Below are 21,760 nucleotides of genomic sequence, written 5' to 3' on the forward strand. Positions count from 1 at the left end.
AATTGAGAGAGCAGTTAGAGATGTGAAATTGATGGTTACCCACATACAGGTAGCTTTAGAAACCATGGAAATGGGTGTGTCAATTTCAGGAATCAGTGGAGATGAGTGGAAAAGGAAATACACCCGGGGCACCTCAAGTCTTAGAGGTCAGGCAGAGGGGCAGGAATGAGTTAAGCACGTTTAATTCTAACAAAATTCCTGCAAGCATGTATTATATTTTTCTTTTACACAGAAAAGGCAAAGTCTCAGGAGGTTAAGTGGCTGGCTCAAGGTCACAGAGTGTACAGTCAAGCTGGATATTTAATCTCAGGAGGACTGTTGAAAACACAACCCCTCTTCTTTAAAGACCAGTGCCCTCAATGTCCCCCCAGGTGAAAAGAGAAGATTCCATATAGATTTCAAAATATCCATAAACTGGGGTACAGACTTGATGTTTTAAGGACATTTTAGAATCCCACAGGAGTGACGGCATAGGAGAGACATGCTTTGACCTGAAGGACACAAATGTGTCAGTGTTGAAGTTTACGAAGACAGTGCTATAGATGCAGGTCTTAAGTCCAAGTACAAAATCACAAATAATGCTAATTAAAGACACAGCACTGATCTCAAAAGAATGCGTGTGATTGTGGATATTTATTGCCTTGAAACAGATATTGGCCACTAAGGGCAAGATCAGCTGATATCCACACTGATTATGGTCCTTTTGATTAATGACTATTTTGATTATTTCTGAGTCAAAGCCACTTTTCAGATTTGCTTTTATGTACTTCCAGAGGTTTCTTTTCAAATATTAATTAAACCTTTTACTCATGAACCAGACTTATATTTCTAACAGCAAGAGTAAAAGTTGAAGCAGCAGCAATGACAATGGCTGGAGTTACTGACAATTTCCTACCTGCCAGGCTCTCTACTAAGAGCCATGAATGCAGTATGCCATTTCATCTTCATAATAATGTTGTAAGTTCTAGTTATGCCTCCATTTTACAGATGGAAGAAACTTACACTTGTAGAAGTTAAGCTAATATATGGCAAGGTTGAATCTGAACCAACGTCTAAGTCTAAACTTTGCAATATCCAAATTTCTTCTGTACTATTTGCCAGAGAAATTCTTTCTTAGAAACACATATTATGCTTTTCTGCAGGAGAAAATCATGGTGAGCTTTGAAAGAGGCTATTGCTAGGTCGCTGGTTTACCTTCTTCTGTAATTAGCTAAGCAGAGAGGTTAGGGAGGTGGGCTTTGAATTTAGAGTGCCTTAAACACTTTTCTTGGTTTGTGAAGCAACAATAGTTATTATTTAACATATAATTAGCAACAGTGACTGTGCTAATCATTGGCAATTCAACTTCCTTCCAAGCTGCTTTGTATACCCACACATTTCACAGCTGACACCCACAAGCTGAATAATATACTTTGATAATCAGCAAGCTGTGAAATTTTACTTGTGATAATCTTCTATTCTTAATATGATAGATTGGCTTTTTGTGTTTAACTAATAGCTGGTGTATTTATTAAGTGATATCAATGCAGCAAAACTCCTCTGTTATGAAAGCAATAATTGCCCCTAATAATATTTCCCTTAATAACTTTATTTTAATATCAAAAGATTATTCAGTTACTTAGATGATTCCCAGGAACAATCAGCATTTCATTCATGTCTTGGTTCAGTTCATCTTAACCAATGTTTATTGATCATCTACCTGTGCTTCTTGGGGGCTAAAAGAAGAAAATAATAATTCAATAATTATTATAATTCAATAATTCATGAAACCATTTACAAGCTTGCAGTCAGTTGTGGTGGTTATGGATGTGCGTGGATAAGACAAATTTATAGAAATGTGAATATAGCTTTGATAAGAAGAGATGGGAATGGAATGTAAATTTTGGAGTAACTGAACAGAGTTTCAAATCATACAGCATCCACACAAGTAGAGAAAAGCTGGCAGAGTTGGAGGTCTTTAAAGAACCAGAGTAGGAAGAAGTGGATTAATTACAGGGTGATATTTATTAACAATGGTGTTAGGAAAGGAGGAGATTGGATGATGACTGGAAGAGTGCATCAGTGAAGCAGAAGGGTCAGGTAGAGAATATCGAGCAAGCAGGATTTCTTTAATGAGGAGCCAATAAAAATCCAAAGAATCTTTAAGATTGTAACAGTAGGTACAGAAAACAAAGAATATTTCCATAATGCCTTATTCCAAGATGAGTCAAAAACTAATGGTGAATTAATCACAAGGGAGTCAGAATCTCGGTACCACAGGTACTAGATTCAAAGATTAAGAATGCAAGAAATTTCATACCTTGTGGTTGAGTTAGATAACTGGCTCAGTCTTATCAGTATTGTTCTGAAAACCACCTACTAGGCTATATATTAACTTATGATGACAAGGGCTTCCCTGGTTCCTCAGTCGGTAAAGAATCTGCCTGCAATGCGGGAGACCTGAGTTCCATCCCTGGGTTGGGAAGATGCCCTGGAGGAGGGCATGGCAACCCACTCCAGTATTTTTGCCTGGAGAATCCCATGGACAGAGGAGCCTGGTGGGCTACAGACCATGGGATCACAAAGAGTCAGACACAACTGAGCAACTTGGCACACAGAACAACAAAGGGATGGTTCAGTCAAAATAGCCTTGTTTTCAGCATTGCAACTCTTTCAAATAATTCTCATGTGTGCATGTTTATCTTTTATAAAAAGAAAGTGCAATACTTGAACGCAAATACCAATGCGGTCTTCACTTGTCACTGGCAGCAAACTTGATTTTTAAAACTTTTGCCAACATGGCTCCCTCCCAGATGGTGGGAGAGGCAATGAGGCCGCAGAGCAAAAAGGGTACCAGGATTTAGGCCACCTGCCTTCACCTCCCAGTGCCTCCACTGACTGCTGATCATCATTTAAACTCTTGGAGCCTTGGTTTCCTCATCTTTGAAACAAGGGTGTGTATATACATGATCTGAAATATCTCTGTCTTCACTTGTCCCCTCTCATTATCACTCAGGAGCACACATCTTTCTTTTCCAAGACTGACATTTCTACTCTTATTTCTATCCCATTCCACCTCCACCTGACTGTTAGCCAATTAATAATTTTTTTTCTCTCTCTCTTTCTTTTCCCCCCAAACCTCATATCACTGTTTTTACTGTCTCCTTTGCCTGAGTGTAAAACCAAACTGATACCTAAAGGAACACTCTGCCTCTGGTTACACCATGCTTGTTCTTTTTTGCTTTCTTTTTCTTTTCTTTGTTAAACTTGAAACAATCATTTAAACTGGCTGCCTTGTTCTCTCACTATGTCCTCACTCCTTCACTCTCTTTAGTCTGAATTCTGCCCCAGTCCCCATTGTTCCCCTGCATCTGCCCTCCTGGAGGTCACTAATAAAAACCAAAAGCCTCTTTTCAGCCATCATCTTACCTGACCCTTCCACCACATTGCGTGCTCCTGACTCATTCTCTGCTTGGAAAATGGTCTTCCTCTCTATCTGTCAAAATCCCACATGCTCCTGGTTTTCCACCTACCTTGATTAACTTTTCATATCTTCCTTTTTACCAGTATTTCCTAAGAATCTTTCCATGTTTCAATTCTCTTATCTTTTTTCTCCTTATATTTCCCTTGCTACACTCAAGATTTTAATTTCTATTTGTAAATACATATATACATATCTTCCCCAAAGTTTCAGCAGGTAAAGAATCTGCCTGCAATGCTGGAGACGCAGGAGATGCAGGCTCAATCCCTGGGTCTGGAAGCTTCCCTGGAGAAGGAAATGGCAACCCACTCCAGTATTCTTGCCTGAAAAGTCCCATGGACAGAGGAGCCTGGAAGGCTACAGTCCAAAGTGTCACAAAGCGTCAGAGACAACTGAGCAACTCAGCACACACGTACATAGATATAGTCCCAAATTCATAACTAATTGAAACAATGAATTTTTAAATGCCTGCTGAAAATCTCCTTATGGATAGATTCTGAGCAGGTCACGTCACTATATCCAAAATAAAATTTATTTATTTCTCTAATGAATGTGCCTAGTCTTCTTTAGAACTTCATGAAATCACCATCTATTGACATATAGCCCTAGTGTCAAAATTTCCTAGAGTTGCCTTAACCCTTCCTTACCCTTATAAATCCTCAGGCCTAGTTACTCACCACCCTCTGACTGTACGGCACCCTGAGTCTAAATCCACCCATCACTTCGTGACTCACCTGGTAATGCCTCTCATCATTTGTCAACAAGTTGGTCATAGCCTCCTGCTTGGTCTCCTGTCCCCAGACTCTTAGAATGCCAATCAGTCTGCACTCGGCTCTTCTCACTGTGCAGACGTGCACAGGCTATTCTACTACTTCCAGGAAAAACTGATTATAGAATTTATGTACTTTGATTTTATGGATTATTTGCATTCATTTTCTCCATAAGCATGGTGTTTACTGTTTACCTTGTTTAAGATTGAGCCAGGTTACACAGACAAATTTTCTCTAGTGATTAGAGGTACTGCACACAACTAGAGTCCTCTTTAAAAACATATGTTCAAAAGTTTCTAGGGAGGTAATATTTTAGGAAAACAGACTTTGGGGTATGACTGATCTTGATTTGGTCTGCAAGTTCAGTTCAGTTCAGTCGCTCAGTCATGTCTGACTCTTTGCGACCCCGTGAACCACAGCACACCAGGTCACCCTTTCCATCACCAACTCCTGGAGTCCACCCAAACCCATGTCCATTGAGTTGGTGATGCCATCCAACCATCTCATCCTCTATTGTCCTCTTCTCCTCCTGCCCTCAATCGTTCCCAACATTAGGGTCTTTTCAAATGAGTCAGCTCTTTGCATCAGGTGGCCAAAGTACTGGAGTTTCAGCTTCAATCTCAGTCCTTCCAATGAACACCCAGGACAGATCTCCTTTAGGATGGACTGGTTGGATCTCCTTGCAGTCCAAGGGACTCTCAAGAGTCTTCTCCAACACCACAGTTCAAAAGCATCAATTCTTTGGTACTCAGCTTTCTTTATAGTCCAACTCTCACATTCATACATGACCACTGGGAAAACCACAGCCTTTACTAGATGGACCTTTGTTGACAAAGTAATATTTCTGCTTTTTAATATGCTGTCTAGGTTGGTCATAACTTTCCTTCCAAGGAGTAAGCGTCTTTTAATTTCATGGCTGCAATCACCGTCTGCAGTGATTTTGGAGCCTCCAAAAATAAAATCTGACATTGTTTCCACTGTTTCCCCATCTATTCGCCATGAAGTGATGGGACCAGACGCCATGATCTTAGTTCTGAATGTTGAGCTTTAAGCCAACTTTTTCACCCTCCTCTTTCACTTTCATCAAGAGACTCTTTAGTTCCTCTTCACTTTCTGCCATGAGGGTGGTGTTGTCTGCATATCTGAGGTTATTGATATTTCTCCCGGCAATCTTGATTCCAGCTTGTACTTCTTCCAGCCCAGTGTTTCTCATGATGTACTTTGCATTTAAGTTAAATAAGCAGAGTGACAATATACAGCTTTGACATACTCCTTTTCCTATTTGGAACCAGTCCGTTGTTCCATGTCCAGTTCTAACTGTTGCTTCCTGACCTGCATACAGGTTTCTCAAGAGGCAGGTCAGGTGGTCTGGTATTCCCATCTCTTTCAGAATTTTCCACAGTTTATTGTGATCCACACAGTCAAAGGCTTTGGCATAGTCAGTAAAGCAGAAATAGATGTTTTTCTGGAACTCTCTTGTTTTTCAGTGTTGGCAATTTGATCTCTGGTTCCTCTACCTTTTCTGAATGCAGCTTGAACATCTGGACATTCACGATTTACATTTGCTGAAGCATGACTTGGAGAATTTTAAGCATTTCTTTACTAACGTGTGAGATGAGTGCAAGTGTGCGGAAGTTTGAGCATTCTTTGGCATTGCCTTTCTTTGAGATTGGAATGTAAAGGGACCTTTTCCACTCCTGTGGCCACTACTGAGTTTTCCAAATTTGCTGGCATATTGAGTGCAGCACTTTCACAGCATCATCTTTTAGGATTTGAAATAGTTCAACTGGAATTCCATCACCTCCACTAGCTTTGTTCATAGTGATACTTTCTAAGGCCCACTTGGCTTCACATTCCAGGATGTCTGGCTCTATGTGAGTGATCACACCATTGTGATTATCTTGGTCATGAAGATCTTTTTTGTACAGTTCTTCTGTGTATTCTTGTCATCTCTTCTTAATATCTCCTGCTTCTGTTAGGTCCATACTATTTCTGTCCTTTATTGAGCCCATCTGCAAACTGCCAAGCTAAACAGCAAAATTTTCAACTCTACTAATAGTAGCCAACATTTATGCATCACATGCTTTATGCTAGGCACCATTCTAAGTGGTATTTATTTTATGTAAAACTTGAAACTATGAAAGAAAGAGATATTATTATCCTTTTTTTTTTTTTCCTGGTAAAATAACAGACTAAAGACATTAAGTAATTTGTCGAAGAGCTGGTATTTGAGTACAGACATTTGAATCTCAGAGCTAATCACCACTGTATACCACTTCCACAACAAGAATATAAGGGTTCGTGTGCACTATAGTATGTGCAATTAATCTGTCAAGGACTCAATCCTTGTCACTTGTCACCTTACCGTCTTCTCTGTATGTCGAAAAACAAAAGTTATTCTGTCTTAAAATTGTTAATGGTTTCTGTATATGTATGTTTTGCCTATGCAATGAGTTAGAATCTTCTTTCTGGTAGGTTTTATTTTTTGTGTTCTCCAAAAGCGTTCAAAACCATGCCTTGCACATTGTCAATTCTTAACAAATGTTTGTAGATTGACTGAGTGAATGAAAATCTATTTTTATTTGCACAGGATAAAATTTAGATTTCTCAGAATTCATTGTTCTTATTTTCCATATGTAAAGAAGAAAACAAAAGAGTACATGCATAAAACATAAATATATTTTATATTTAAGTAAATAGATAAACAGTTAGATAGATAAAGCTTTGAAATGTATTATCCAGTTGCTTCCTCTCTTAGATTACTTGTAAGACAGCACCTTTTTCTAAGTGTCAAAGGCAGGAACTCATTGACTCTGGGCTAATGTACCCTTCAGAGTTTGTCAAGACCCAAAATGAACTTGTACAAAATGATCATTGGTATTGCTCAAAAAGATGGCAGGAAGTGTCAGGAGAAAAGGTGAGATTATTGTAGTGGCTTTGAAAATAAAGGATGTTTCTCTGTGGCTCCAAACATCTGAACATAGAACATAAACCTTTTTTTACTTCATGTAGTTTTAAGTTTCTGAAACTTTTCCCAATGAAATTGAATGTATTTCATTCCAATGTTGCTTTGGATTGCTGTTGTATTTTTAGGGTCAATATTTGAGAAAACATTCATTAAATACTTAGTCTGTTTATTTACTATTTACTTTTTATTATACAAATTGCTATATACTTTTAAAGCTATTTACTTTTTATTGTTCAAATTCACAAGGTAAGTGACTGAAAAGTGGAATTTTTAACTCAAGTGCCCTGACTGTATCCCAGCTTCCCCATTTTCTGCACTGAAGGAATATCACAGCACTAACTTATATTCAGATTCATACATCTGCCCTCAATTATACATAAGGTTGTTTTGCCCCTTCTCTTTCAATATTTTCTATCAAGAAGGGATATTTTGAGTTTTTCAGTTTTCACATAACTCTTAATGCTAAAGAGAACTTGAAGGAAAAAAAATCAGTAAATTTCTAATTATATTTTAAGCATTTTCTAAAAAGAATGCTTTGGCCAAATTCCCATGATTAGGAGAATTACAAGATGAGACAATTAGGGAGAATAGTTACTGAAACATTTTGCTTCAAGTGCTACAATGCTCTCAATCTGTCATTGAAAAATGGATGAAGGCATTCAAAGAGTCCAAGGAACAGTTAGATAAAAGAAAGAAAATTTTGTTGATGCATTGGGTAAATACACAAAGACCAAGGGCAAACTCAGTATGGTTATTTTGATGACTTCAAGTAATTTCACAGGAATGGTGGAAACCAGCAATTCTCTAACACCAACGAAATAAAACAAAACAAAACAAAACAAAACAAAAAAAACAAAAAATAACTTGGTCTAAATTTTAGAAAAAGATTTACAGAGACGACTGAGGTAGAATCTCTTTCTTTGGGGGATTCATGAGAAAGGATAGAAGTCTAGCTTTCAGAAAGGGATTAAGTACATTTCCTGCCTTAAATTAGGAGATGCATTGAATAAATCCTTTCTGGCACTGGGAATTTCAGAAGTCTCTCACTTATAAAGCAAATGTTCTTTTCTAAGTCAGCCATCGGAGTACACATGATGGATGTATACTCATAGAAATAGTAAATGCACACAGTGGTCTGTTTTGTCCCTAAACTGCTTTGTTAGGGTTCTTTTTGTACATAAGTTCTCATTCTTTCCAGAATGGAGGGTGACATTTTTTGAATCTTGAATTTCTTGGAACATCTTGCAAATAATTCAGAAAGTTCACAGAGTTTGTGACTCTGCTTCCTAGAGTGTGATTTTCCCTGAATTTTTCTTTGAAAAGGACTTAAATCTTGTTCCAGGGAATTGTCAACACTGTCCACCTTCCAGAAACTCTGACTGTTATCTGTCCTTAGTTCTTGAAATTATACCTTGGGTGTAGAATCAGATTGAACTCTCATAAAACACTGTGGACTTTCAAACTATTGTTTCAATAATTCTTACATAGTACCAAGTATTTTTACATAGTTCATTTAATTCTTACAATATTCATATGAACTGTGACTATTTTAGATATGAGAAAATTAAGTCTTGGAGGAACTACTTATTATTGTGACTGAAAAGTGGATTTTTTAACTCGTGTCCTGTGTCCAAGATTTCCAATTTTCTGTGCTGAAGTAACATCACACCACTCATATTCAGATTCATATATCTGTCCTTAGAATACTTTATTACTGCTATTTTTTGTAATTGCCCAGTTCTTCAAATATTTTTCGATCCCAACACCAAATCTTCTGTAATGAGCAATTCTGTTTACTAGTCATCATTTAAGTTTAAATGTCAATTGACAAACCCTACACAAACTGTCCCATGTAAACAATCCCTTTCACTGTAGGTAACTACCATTTGCAATATTATTTATAATAAAAAGTGTCTTCTGTGTTTGGAGACATAGGAGAGGTGGGCTCGATCCCTGGGTTGGGAAAATCCCCTGGAGGAGGAAATGGCAAACCACTCCATATTGTTGCCTGAAAAATCCAATGGAGAGAGGAGCCTGCTGGGCTACAGTCCATGGAGTCGTGAGGCGGACATGACTGAGCAACTGAAAACTTATGCACGTGTTTGGTGAGAGTGATTACCCAGGAGTTATTTTATCCAAGCTGACCTTGGAATCTACAGACACCTGTTAATTTACTATGTCCTACATATCTAACTCTATGGGAAGGAGCAGAAGGGAGGTTTCTAGACCTACAGCAGTCCTGATGGGGAACAAAGGAGGATTAACTCAATATAGCTCTTTCTCTCTCTGCATTCCTTGAAATAGGTAAGAATAATTCTTATAATTTGTGTGCTGTTCATTTATCAAATCATCAACCCAATCCTTCTACTTACGTATTGAAATGCTCAGCGAAGATCAAGTTGGTAGAGGTACCAGTGATTGTTGTCAGTCCACCAATGGTAGAAGAATAAGCAATGCACAAGCACATAAGTTTACACATCATGTGGTCCTTCTTTGTTCGATATTTGTTTCCAGAATTTGTGCCTGAATTCTGTTCAACAATAAAATGTACCATGAGAAGAGCTCTATTTGTGGTCATAAGAAGCAGTCACAGCATTTGTTATGGGCTGAATATTTATGTCCATCCCACCCCCAAATTCATATGTTGCAGCCCTCACCCCCAATATGAAGGTATTTGGAGATTGGGACTTTGGGAAAGTAATGGGGTTAGAGGAGATGATGGGGCCCTGGCCTGATAGGATTGGTGTTCTTACAAGAGGAGACACCAGAGAGCTTGATTTCTCTCTCTTTCTTTCTGCCATGTGAGACCACAGAGAGAAGGCAGATGTCTGCAACCTAAGGAGACAGCTCTCATCAGACAGTAATCCTGCTGGTTCCTTGATCTTGGATTTTCAGGTTCTAGAACTGTGAGAAACAAATTCCTGTTCCTTAAGTCACCCAGTCTATGGTATTTTGTCAGAGCAGTCCAATAATACAGCATTTATCTTTCCATCAACAGAAATGTTAGCAATAAAAAATACGTAACCACTGAAATACCTTTACACAGTTTCATTCACTTATCCTTCTTTCTTATTCCTGAGCCAGCTCTTACCTGTTTTCCTCCCTTCTCACCAGCTTGCCCAAATCTTTCCAGGGTTTTCCCTCTGAACTGGTGGTACATGGTCACTGAATTCCTAAATCTCTTTTTGGAGTGTTTCTCTGCTTTGGCACCTTAACTGGTCCTCTCCAGAGGATACCACTTCTTTAATGGAATGTTTTCAACCCCTTATACTTCAGCATTGAGAGATGGAGTCAGTGTCCTCCTTGTTCCCACCCTCTTCCAGAACATTAATCCCCTACTGACACGAGAATAAATCAATTTTTCTTTAAGCTCATGTCATTTGGCTATCTCTTTCCTTGCCCATTCTTTTGAGTAGGATGCTCTGATCTCCCGATCCCCCACTGCTATCAATTAAGATGACCTTCCCATCTGGCCCACAACACTCCTCCATCCTGCAAATCCTGTCAAGCATCTGGATAACTGGACCATCTTTATGAAGACCCCTCAGAGATCCCAGCCTTACAGATTTTTTTTTTTTAAGTCTCATTTCTAGAGACCTTCAATCTGCTCTTCCTCAGAGCAACTTGTGCTCTATTTCCTGGGCAACACTATATCTTCCAGTGGCTCCATCTGAAAAAAAAATCACTATTTCTACATTTTTTTTAAGGATAGAACTTCTTAAGGTGCAAGACAAAAGCAACTTCATTCCTTCTCTCACCTATGGCCCATTTAACACACTCTCTTGGTCTGATTCTTTTCATCCCTAGAACGAAACCTGGAATAGAATCTATAACTTTTTGGGTCACTTCATTTAGTCAAGAGTTTTCAGTTAAATTTAGCAAAAAAAAAAAAAAAAAAAAACAAAACACAACCTCATTGCATTAGCTGGAATGAAGAATCCTCTATTTAATTACAAAAGTCCATTTGCACTGTCAAACTACACAAAAGAATTGCCTGTATTCACCTACTCCATTTCTTTAACCTTTCTAATCTGGCTTCTTTCTCTTCAGTCAAGTCAACGTGCACTTGCTATGATTTTTTATAACCTCCATATTACTAAACTCAGTAGCTATTGTTCAATGTCAGGTTTGTAGACTTCTCCTGTGCATTCACGCTAAGTCGCTTCAGTCATGTCTGACTCTGCGACACCGTGGACTGTAGCCCACGAAGCCCCTCTGTCCATGGGATTCTCCAGGCAAGAATACTGGAATGGGTTGCCATTTTCTTCTCTAGGGGATCTTCCAGACCCAGGGATCGAACCTGTGTCTCTTACGTCTCCTGCATTGGCAGGCGGGTTCTTTACTCCTAGCGCCACCTGGAAAGCCCCTGGAGACTTCTCAGCAGCACCTAAAAGAATTGATGACTCCTCCTCTCTCTGGAGAACTCTTCTCTGGGCTCTGCGATGGTTCAGTCTTCTGGTTATTCTCCATCTCTGCCTCGTCCTCAGTCTCCCTTACCTGTTCATTCTCCTTGATCCGTCCTTAAAAGGGGGCTTCCCTGCTGGCTCAGTGGTAAGGAATCTGCCCGCCAATGGAGGAGGCTAGAGTTCAATCCCTGATCCAGGAGGATCCCACATGCCGTGGGGCAGCTCAGCCCACTGGCCACAACTACTGAGCCTGCGCTCTAGAGCCCGGGAACCCCAACGATGGAGCCCATGTGAAGCTCGGTGCCCTCGAGCCCGTGCTCCGCAATAGAAGAAGCCACTGCAATAAGAATCCTGTGCAATGCAATGAGGAGGAGCCCCCACCTGCTGCAACTAGAGAAAGGCCCTCCCAGCAACGAAGACTCAGCACAGCCAAAAACAAACAAACAAACGAAACCTGGAGTTTCCTGAAACCTTGTCACAGGTAGTTGCTTGTCTATTCTCATGGTAATATTTCTCCTTAGGGATTTTCATACATTTCACTGGCTTAATGAAAGAGAATATCACACCACCTAACTAGTTTTCAGCCAGGCTTCTCCTTTTACCTATGAATCCAACAGAGTGTCCAACATAATTTGAATGTCTCAGATAAAACTCCAATTCCCAAATGTTCAAAACCAAACTCATTTTTTCCTTCCTCAAATACTGTTCCTCAGGATCATCTACAGAAGATAATAGCATTACCACCCCCATGATTACAAACACTTAGAGTGTGCTGAGTATATAAAAGCACGGCTTTAAGTTTAAATCAAACAAATGCTTTAATTCACATTTTTTTTTACAACATAATGAGAGCAGTACTGCCGTTATCCAGCTTTACACATGAAGATGTGAAGCAGAGAGAGGCTGAGTGGCTTGCTCATGGTCACAGAGCCTGGAAATGGCAGGCTTAAGTTTGGAGACCATGCAGGGCTCATAGCCTCACAATCTCAGCCGCTATATTACATTGCTTGTCCTTAAAATTCTCCTCATTCTCGTCCCACTAAATTCTATCAATTGTATCTACTGCAAAATGTCTGCACTCTGTTGGTTTTTCCCATTTGTACTATCAATTCCTCTAAGTCATCATTATCTCTGATTTGGGTTATTGTAAGAGGAACCAGAAATCAAATTGCAACATCCCTCGAATCATTGAAAGAGCAAGAGAATACCAGAAAAACATCTACTTCTGCCTTATTGACTATGAGTCAATTGACTTATGACTATGCCAAAGCCTTTGACAGTGTGGATCACAATAAACTGTGGAAAATTCTTCAAGAGATGGGAATACCAGACCACCTGACTTGCCTCCTGAGAAATCTGTATGCAGAAATCTGTAAGAAGCAACAGTTAGAACTGGACATGGAACAACAGACCGGTTTCAAATCGGGAAAGGAGTATGTCAAGGCTGTATATTGTCACCCTGCTTATTTGACTTATATGCAGAATACATCATGAGAAATGCTGGGCTGGATGAAGCACAAGCTGGAATCAAGATTGCCAGGAGAAATATCAATAACCTCAGATACACAGATGACACCAACCTTAGGACAGAAAGTGAAGAACTAAAGAGCCTCTTGATGAAAGTGAAAAAGCAGGCTTAAAACTTAATATTCAGAAAACTAAGATCATAGCATCTGGTCCCATCACTTCATGGCAAATAAATGGGGAAACAATGGAAACTGTGACAGATTTTTGGGGACTCCAAAATCACTGCAGATGGTGACTGCAGCCACCATCTAGTCATAGGCATGGTTTTTCCAGTAGTCATATATGGATGTGAGATTTGGACTATAAAGAAAGCTGAGTGCTAAAGAATTGATGCTTTTGAACTGTGGTGTTGGAGAAGACTCTTTAGAGTCCCTTGGACTGCAAGGAGATCCAACCAGTCCATCCTAAAGGAAATTGTTCCTGAATATTCATTGGACGGACTGATGCTGAAGCTGAAACTCAATACTTTGGCCACCTGATGCGAAGAACTGACTCACTGGAAAAGACCCTGATGCCTGAAAGATTTAAGGTGGGAGGAAAAGCTTGAAAAGATGATACTGTAGTAAGTAGTAGAGGGCAATAGGCAGGAAAATAGAGCTCTTAAGAAAGTCTGAGATAAGCCACTAATTAAGACAATGATTGGTACAGAAACTCTAAAAAGTAGTGGGAGAGTCCTTAGCAAATTGATCTGCTCAAGACAGTAGTTTCAAGAGTGTTTGACTCTAATTTTAGAGTGTTTGACCCTAATCTTAAAATGCTGTTGGAATAAGTCACTCAAGGTAGACAGTAAGATTCAGACTCTGAGAGTTCATGCTTGCAGATTTATCTGAACTAATCACTACATGTATCTATGAGTGGAGCAGGAATTTATGTGTGTGTGAGTTATCTTTTTTTGAATTTTGAAGAGGAAAAAAAATCCAAAACAAAGAAGAGAGAAGCAAAGCATCTAGGGGGTGAGGCTGGAGACATTCAGGGTGGGCAAAGGAAACCTCTCACACTGGTGAAAAAGGACAGAGACAAGGATATATTGTGAGCGGGAAAGAACTTACTTTACGTTTCTTGATGAGAGATGTACATGAAATTAAATGTATAGAATGATGTAAGTTTTAAAAAATAAAAAATTTATCCACATATATACCTGTGCCAAGAAATTAGACTGAAATGAAATATATCAAGATATGAGAGTGCCTGCTACTTTCTTGATACTTTTTTTTGTATCTTCCACAATAATAAAAGAATTTTTTAATATATAAAAGAATCATAGAGCACAGATATTTAGAGATAATCTAGTACAAAGACATACATTTTCAGAAGAGCAAAATAAGTTTCAATGTGACATAATGGTCAAGGCAGAAATGAAGCAGGTTTCTGTGTATCTGAGTTTCCTTTCAGTGATTTCTCTTGTGTCATCTTGCCTTCCAGAACACACTTTTTATTTATGTGAGTTTTTTAACCTATGCCCAAAACTTTACCTCTAATTACTTTTCATATTGCTTTCACAACAGCAACTGCAACCTAATGTGTTTTTATTCAATCCTAATTCTGTCATCATACGTTTGTATTTCCCACAATCTATGACATCTAAGACCAACCTTGTGAGTATGTCTTCTACAACTTCTTTCAAGTGACTGAAAACATTTTGTCCAGGACATGACTAAATTCAGAATCCTAAGACTCCGCGAAATGGGTAGTACTTGAGGGACATTTCAGAACAGAAATCCTGCAGGTGCAGATATAACTCACTATTGCCACCTGGTGGCAACGATTGTGGATTCCAGGGGCACATTATGCACTGACCCCAGGTGCTCTTATAATAATGCATAAGGGAATCACTATGGACTATACCAGTCTCCACTGCTCTGTACAAAATAATTCAACTGAGTGAGTGTGGTATAAAAACATTATCGGTTATATTTATATTTAAATGTTTATGCAAGGCTAATTGCACAAAATATTAGTTCCTGCTAATCATTTTCTGCTTGCGAAAGTTTAAAATTTTCCAGCTCTTTTTGAACATTTTTTTGCACTTTAATATTGTTCCTATGATACCATTTCTTAACTTCTCAGTTGAAGGTATTACAGTTAAAATTCCACTGTGTTACATGATGAGAATTAAGCTTTCTTTCACAGCCTCCTCCAATGAACACACTTAAGACTTCTCAAGTCTCCATTGCCCTCCCATTATGGTTATCACATAATTTTGCTTAGAGCAGAGTTCAGCATTCAGAACTAGAGATCTACTAGAGATCTACTAACAACTGAGAAATTAGATATATATTACTTTTCCTATTTTGTGTCCCCTGCTTACTTGATTAGTTTTCTAAGTGGATACCACTAAATCAGCCCGGAATATTCCCTAGTTATTTAAATGTTCTCTCCAAAAAATAAAATGATGCAACACCTAATCTACAACAAAGTGAAGTGAAAGTCGCCTCAGTCGTGTCTGACTCTTTGGGACCCATAGACTGTACAGTCCATGGAATTCTCTAGGCCAGAATATTGAAGTGGGTAGCCTTTCCCTTCTCCAAGGGATCTTCCCAACCCAGGGATTGAACCCAGGTCTCCGGCATTGCAGGAAGATATTTACTCTACAACAATATTCTACCAATTCATCATCTTAGGGACATCTCTTCCAGGACTTTCCTGTCTGTCCTGCATCTAGTCATTTTCTTCCTCTAGAGCTGTAAGGAGCTCTCTAGACTTCAGTCTACCCTCTTCCTTCATTGGTAGTTCGACTGGGTATTGATTTCTAGGTTGAAAACAGTGTTACTTAGATTTTTGAAGGCATTCTCCCCTGATTGCCTGTGAGTTTCCAGGGTTGCTCTAAAGAAGTCTTCTGTTATTCATGTTTTTTATCCAAAGGAATCGGTTTTTCTCTCTTTCTGGAAACTGTTAGGGTCTTTGCCTCATTCACTGTATTCTGAATTGCCTCATTCACTGTTTTCTGAATTCTCAATGTCCTTCCCTATGTGTATCTGTTCAATCCATCTTGCTCGTACCCAGTGGGAGCTTGTCATAAAAATTATATTTTTCCATCATGGAAGTTTTCTTGAATTTTGTTCTATCAGTTTTCTCAGTTTTCTCTACTCCTTTTCTGAAACTCCTATTATTTTCTCATCTTGTTTATTCCTTTTATACTAAAGTTTCTAATTATATTTCATATCTTTACATTGTATTTAGTATTTTATAAATTTATTTCCTATTTTATTTATATATGTTCTGCTTCTTGTTCCTCTGGTATAGAATCTCCTTCATATTTCATGAATGTAGATTCTTTGTTTCCCTCTCTGAATATATTAAGGATAGCTTCTTTTCTTGTGCTTCCATTTTTTTTGCACAGTCTGTTTCCTGCAAGGTTCTGTTTTCATTTTCTTTGTTTAAGTCTCTCTCTTCCATGCCTAAGGCTGTCTTCAGATATCCAGGAACTTTGGTGCTTTGCTCATATTTAAAGCAGTGAAAAGCTGTTTGGAATCCTAGTACACGTGCTTTGGGATTTGTTGGTGAATGTGGGCTCATATCTAGTATTATCTGATTGGGGGGTTTTTTGGGAGAAAACCCCAATGCTATATATTTTCATCTTTTCTGTTATGCTGGCTGCATTACCCAAAGAAAAGCACTGGCCTCTTGCCTACTGACACGAGCAGGGAATAGATCTGGTTATTGGGGCTAGCAGGGTGGAAGGCAGGGATTCTCACCATTCAGAATCCTAATGGTAACGTTGTCACCATTCAACATATAAATGGTCAGTCGGTATCTCTGTTTTCATCATGAAATCCATCCCCAATTCCGAACTGCATCGAGTTCTCCTTACCCTCTCTGTCGCCTGTCTAAAGATTACACTTCTGTTTGGTGGAGGAGGAATAGCTGCATCCATGGAGACTTGGGGGAGAAACTTGTGTATTTAACTGTTTCCTAAAAAATTTTTTAAATACTCTCACTTCTCAACATTTTAAAAACTTTGAGGGCTACTGGTAAGTAAATTAGATTGCTTATTTTCTTTCCTCACTGTTGACTAGAATTCCACTTTCATTGACTAATTGAGGCATTTCCCACCTATTCTTTAACTTTCTAGGTTCCAAAGTTATTTTACTGACATCTTCTCACTTGACATTTTTATAATTGTGACTTTACTTTAGAAAGTTTACTCTTTTTTTAAATGAAGATTCAGGATAGAGTGAAGGTAAATGGACCTATTTAATCTGCCATCTTATTGGAAGATGCAATATTTCTCTTTTAACTTTAAAATGCAAGTAAATACATGATTCTTGACTAATAATTCTTGCACAGATTGACCTCTGTGCCTCCATGGCATCCACACTGGGGATGAGGGAGGAAACAGGGAAAGGAGAGGAAAGCTCCAGATGCATAGAGAGAGTGACCGTAGGGCCATGCAGCCTTGTTCACTCTTGACATGTTGAGTTTATATGGTCTTGGTTAAGAGGATAACAAATTATCCTTTCTAGCTTTAATTCAACCAGTCCTTCCACAATGTGCTTCTGGCTTTAAATGACTTCTACAGGAAGTTACTTAAAAAAACCCTAGAATGAAGACAACACAAGAAAATGTAAGAGGACATCCTTCTCCTACTCTTGATGTAAACTGTTCATGAAGATCTGGTGAGGATCTAATCAGCAACAACCTGAGTGACTCAGAAGAGCTGGTAACAAATTTGAAGTTATCAGTAAGATTCCTTGAATTAGGATTTCTATCCACTATAGTTAATAAAGAATTATGATGCATAGTGTGAATCAGGATATTAGTTTATACATTAATAGTAATAGTACAATGAATGGGTATTTAAAATTTAGCACAAAAACCAGGACTTTTCATAAAAATTCTGTTTTCATCAATGTTGAAAATCAATTAAATCCAGTATTTATTTTATAAAATGTTATGTCCTGCTAAGTATTTAGAAGCTTCATTTGCAATTTCTTAGTGAAGAACAAAAAATCAAAACATACATGCTATTGAAAAAAAAATTCTGCTCTTTTATAGTGGTAAAAATGACTGAAATAATATATAAATAACATAGCAGCATAGGAAATCAGTGTGTGTGTGTGTGTGTGTGTGTGTGTGTCTGTCTGTCTGTCTGTCTGTCTCTCTGTAGGATTATATATTAAAAAAACAAAGAACAAAAAGATAGCAACTGCAGAAGAATGCAGGAAAGAGAGATGGAAAGAATAATTACTTGAAAAAAAATAGACATTTGGCACTAAAAATTACTTTAAACTTATGAAGTCACAGAAAGTTCAAGTGGATCAACCTTCTCAGGCAAAAATTTCTAACCCGAGTAAGAATGTAAAAGCCAACAATATGCTTTTTATAAGAGAAATATCTAAAGTATAAGGACATAGAACTATTGAAACTGAAAGGACAGAAGGAATGCCAACCCTCTTACACTGTTGGTGGGAATGCAAACTAGTACAGCCACTATGGAAAACAGTGTGGAGATTTCTTAAAAAACTGGAAATAGAACTGCCGTATGACCCAGCAATACCACTTCTGGGCATACACACTGAGGAATCCAGATCTGAAAGAGACACGTGCACCCCAATGTTCATCGCAGCACTGTTTATAATAGCCAGGACATGGAAGCAACCTAGATGCCCATCCGCAGATGAATGGATAAGGAAGCTGTGGTATATGTACACCATGGAATATTACTCAGCCGTTAAAAAGAATTCATTTGAATCAGTTCTAATGAGATGGATGAAACTGGAGCCCATCATACAGAGTGAAGTAAGCCAGAAAGATAAAGACCAATACAGTATACTAACGCATATATATGGAATTTAGAAAGATGATAACGATAACCCTATATGCAAAACAGAAAAAGAGACACAGGAGTACAGAACAGACTTTTGAACTTTGTGGGAGAAGGTGAGGGTGGGATGTTTCGAAAGAACAGCATGTATATTATCTATGATGAAACAGATCACAAGCCCAGGTGGGATGCATGAGACAGGTGCTCGGGCCTGGTGCACTGGGAAGACCCAGAGGAGTCGGGTGGAGAGGGAGGTGGGAGGGGGGATCGGGATGGGGAATACGTGTAACTCTATGGCTGATTCATGTCAATGTATGACAAAACCCACTGAAATGTTGTGAAGTAATTAGCCTCCAACTAATAAAAAAAAAATTTAAAAAAAAAGAAGCAATGCCAAATAAACACTAGCTTAAAGAAAGCTAGTATTGCTATTACATTTTCATCAGACAAATGCTAAGATTCCAAAATATTACCATTGATTAAAAGGAACAGGCAAAATGGTAAAAGCATTGCTTAGCCAGGAATATATAAATACCCTAAACTGATAGGGATGTAAAAACATAATCTAAAAAATCTAAAATTATACAGAAACCAAAACTGACAGATCAGGAGACATAGACATATTCACATCATAGAGGGAGATGTTAATAAAACAGTTGCATTAATCACTGCCTAACCAGACAAAAATCGTTAGGTCACAGACAACTTGAAAATCACAACTGGCAAATTTGATCTAAAAGGCTTAGAAAATACTGCACCCAATAAGTTGAAAATATGCAGTTCTTTTTGAGTAAAATGAAATATTTATCACAATTGGCCGTGGCTAGTCCACAAATCTGCCTCAGCAAGTTTAGAAGAACTGATGTCATACAGACAAGCTTTTGACCACAGGGAATTTATGTTAGAAATAAAAATCAAAACAAGAAGTAGCTGCAAAAGTTTCATTTATTTCAAAATTTAAAACATACATCTAAGAAGCCCATGGATCAAAGACAAATATAACTGAAATCAGAAAACACAAAAAACTGAAAAATATAGAATATAACAAAAGCAGAAGAAATGGAAGAAAATTTGTCTCCTCAGATTTTTACTTTGGAAGAGAAGAAAAAGTCAAAACAAATAATGTAAATTTAAATTTTAAAAGTACAGAAACTAAATGGAAAGATAAAGTAGACAGAAAAAAGTAATAAAAATAAGACAATAATAATGTAGAACATGAAATAGCATCAAGAGTGAAAAGTTGGTTCTTTGGCAAGACTTATAAAACTTATAAAATGTATACTTTTGGAAAAAATATTCCAATATTAGGAATGAAAAGATATATAACTAAAATTACTATAGAAATTAAATAGGTAATAAGAGAATATTAAAAACAACATGCAACTAAATTTGAGATGGAATTCATAAGTTCCTAGAAAAATACAACTAAAACTCAAGGAGAAATTAGAAATGTGAATAATTCTAAACCCAGGAAAGTAATGGAAGGATTGCTAAGTATATGTCTATTATGCCTTTTGCGTTCTTTCTGTGTCCTGCTAGCTGGAACAGAGATAGAGGATAGAGGGCAGTGAGGCAGCCATCTTGAACCCTGAGGTAGCCATCAAGTGCTGATGATGGCAGAGCAGGCATAGAAACAGCCAAGGTCATCATCATTGTGGAACCATCACACCGCCAAATTCTATCTTATTAAAACTATCGCTATTTTGGGTATTCTTTGAGATGAAGTAATCAATAGAAGTGATAATACTGAAAAGAAAACAAGAAAATGATTAACTTGAAATTCTGAAGTGTGGCTACCTCCATAAGGGGTTGGATATGATCGTGTGAGGAAAGGAGATGGAATCAGAGAAGAGCTCATGAGGATTTTTAGAAATTGTTATATTCTTTTTCGTAAGCTGGGGTGGTATAAAATAAACTGGTATAAACCACTTTATCATCTTTAAAATTTTTGTTACAGTCTTAAAATATGTATATATTAAAATATTTCACAATCAAGATACATGAAAAACAATTTGGGGACAAAATAAATGTATCCTTTTGTTAGGAAATGTCACTGGACTGTGAAAAGAAAAATACTGTTGAGAATTTTAGGAAACAAACAGAGTATTAGAATAAATTCTATGGGAGGTTTATTTTACGGAGGTTTACTGTACAGATAGGAGAAAGTACAACTGCTCCCAATATGGCTAAGCTCATGTTACTTGTTAGATAATATTTCCACAATATAAAAGGTGAAGAACCACATTTTTGTGGTTCAAAAATAAAAGATATATAGAAGAGAATGCATTATCAATAGTCAATTATTTCTTTAATAAAACATCTTGTGGAAACCCAGCTAAGTAAACGATGGAGCCCAGCTAGGGTTTTGACTACAATAAGTGTTAAAATCTTGAGTGAGGTTGTGTTCACAGGCTGCTGCTATGATTCTTCTTTTTCTATGAATGTCAAAATAAATTATTTATTCAGAAGTGAATTTGCCTCACCACCTGTTGTTTGTTGTTGTTATTTGGTCTCCCAGTTGTATCTGACTCTTCTGTGACCCCATGGACTATAGGCCATCAGGCCCTCTGTTCATGGGATTTCCCAGGCAAGACTATTGGAGTGGGTTGCCATTTCCTCCTCCAGGGGATCTTCTGGACCCAGGGACTGAGCCTATATCTTCGAGTCTCCTGCATTGCAGGTAGACTCTTTACCACTGAGCCACCACGAAAGCATCACTTGCATGGTGAATCCCAGTACCTGAATCAACACCACCTGAATCCCAGTATATGTCAAAAATATCATCCCTTGTTCCGGTTTAATACCACTGATAATGAGGCTTCCAATTCTCAATTGAATGGCATGAGTTCTCATAAATTGGATTAG

The 21,760-nt window shown here is 38.0% G+C and overlaps 1 protein-coding gene across 3 annotated transcripts in view; it reads right to left on the reverse strand.

The window, feature by feature from the left end:
• Positions 1–21,760, reverse strand: part of SLC13A1 (solute carrier family 13 member 1) — a 108,392-nt gene that overhangs the window by 50,787 nt on the left and 35,845 nt on the right. For all 3 annotated transcript variants that reach the window (XM_065938673.1, XM_065938674.1, XM_065938675.1), the window contains exon 7: positions 9,571–9,728. In XM_065938673.1, the coding sequence (XP_065794745.1) occupies positions 9,571–9,728 (158 nt within the window). The remainder of the gene's footprint in view (positions 1–9,570; positions 9,729–21,760) is intronic.

Source organism: Muntiacus reevesi, chromosome 6 (genome assembly GCF_963930625.1).
Source record: "Muntiacus reevesi chromosome 6, mMunRee1.1, whole genome shotgun sequence".
NCBI classification, from domain to species: Eukaryota; Metazoa; Chordata; class Mammalia; order Artiodactyla; family Cervidae; genus Muntiacus; species Muntiacus reevesi.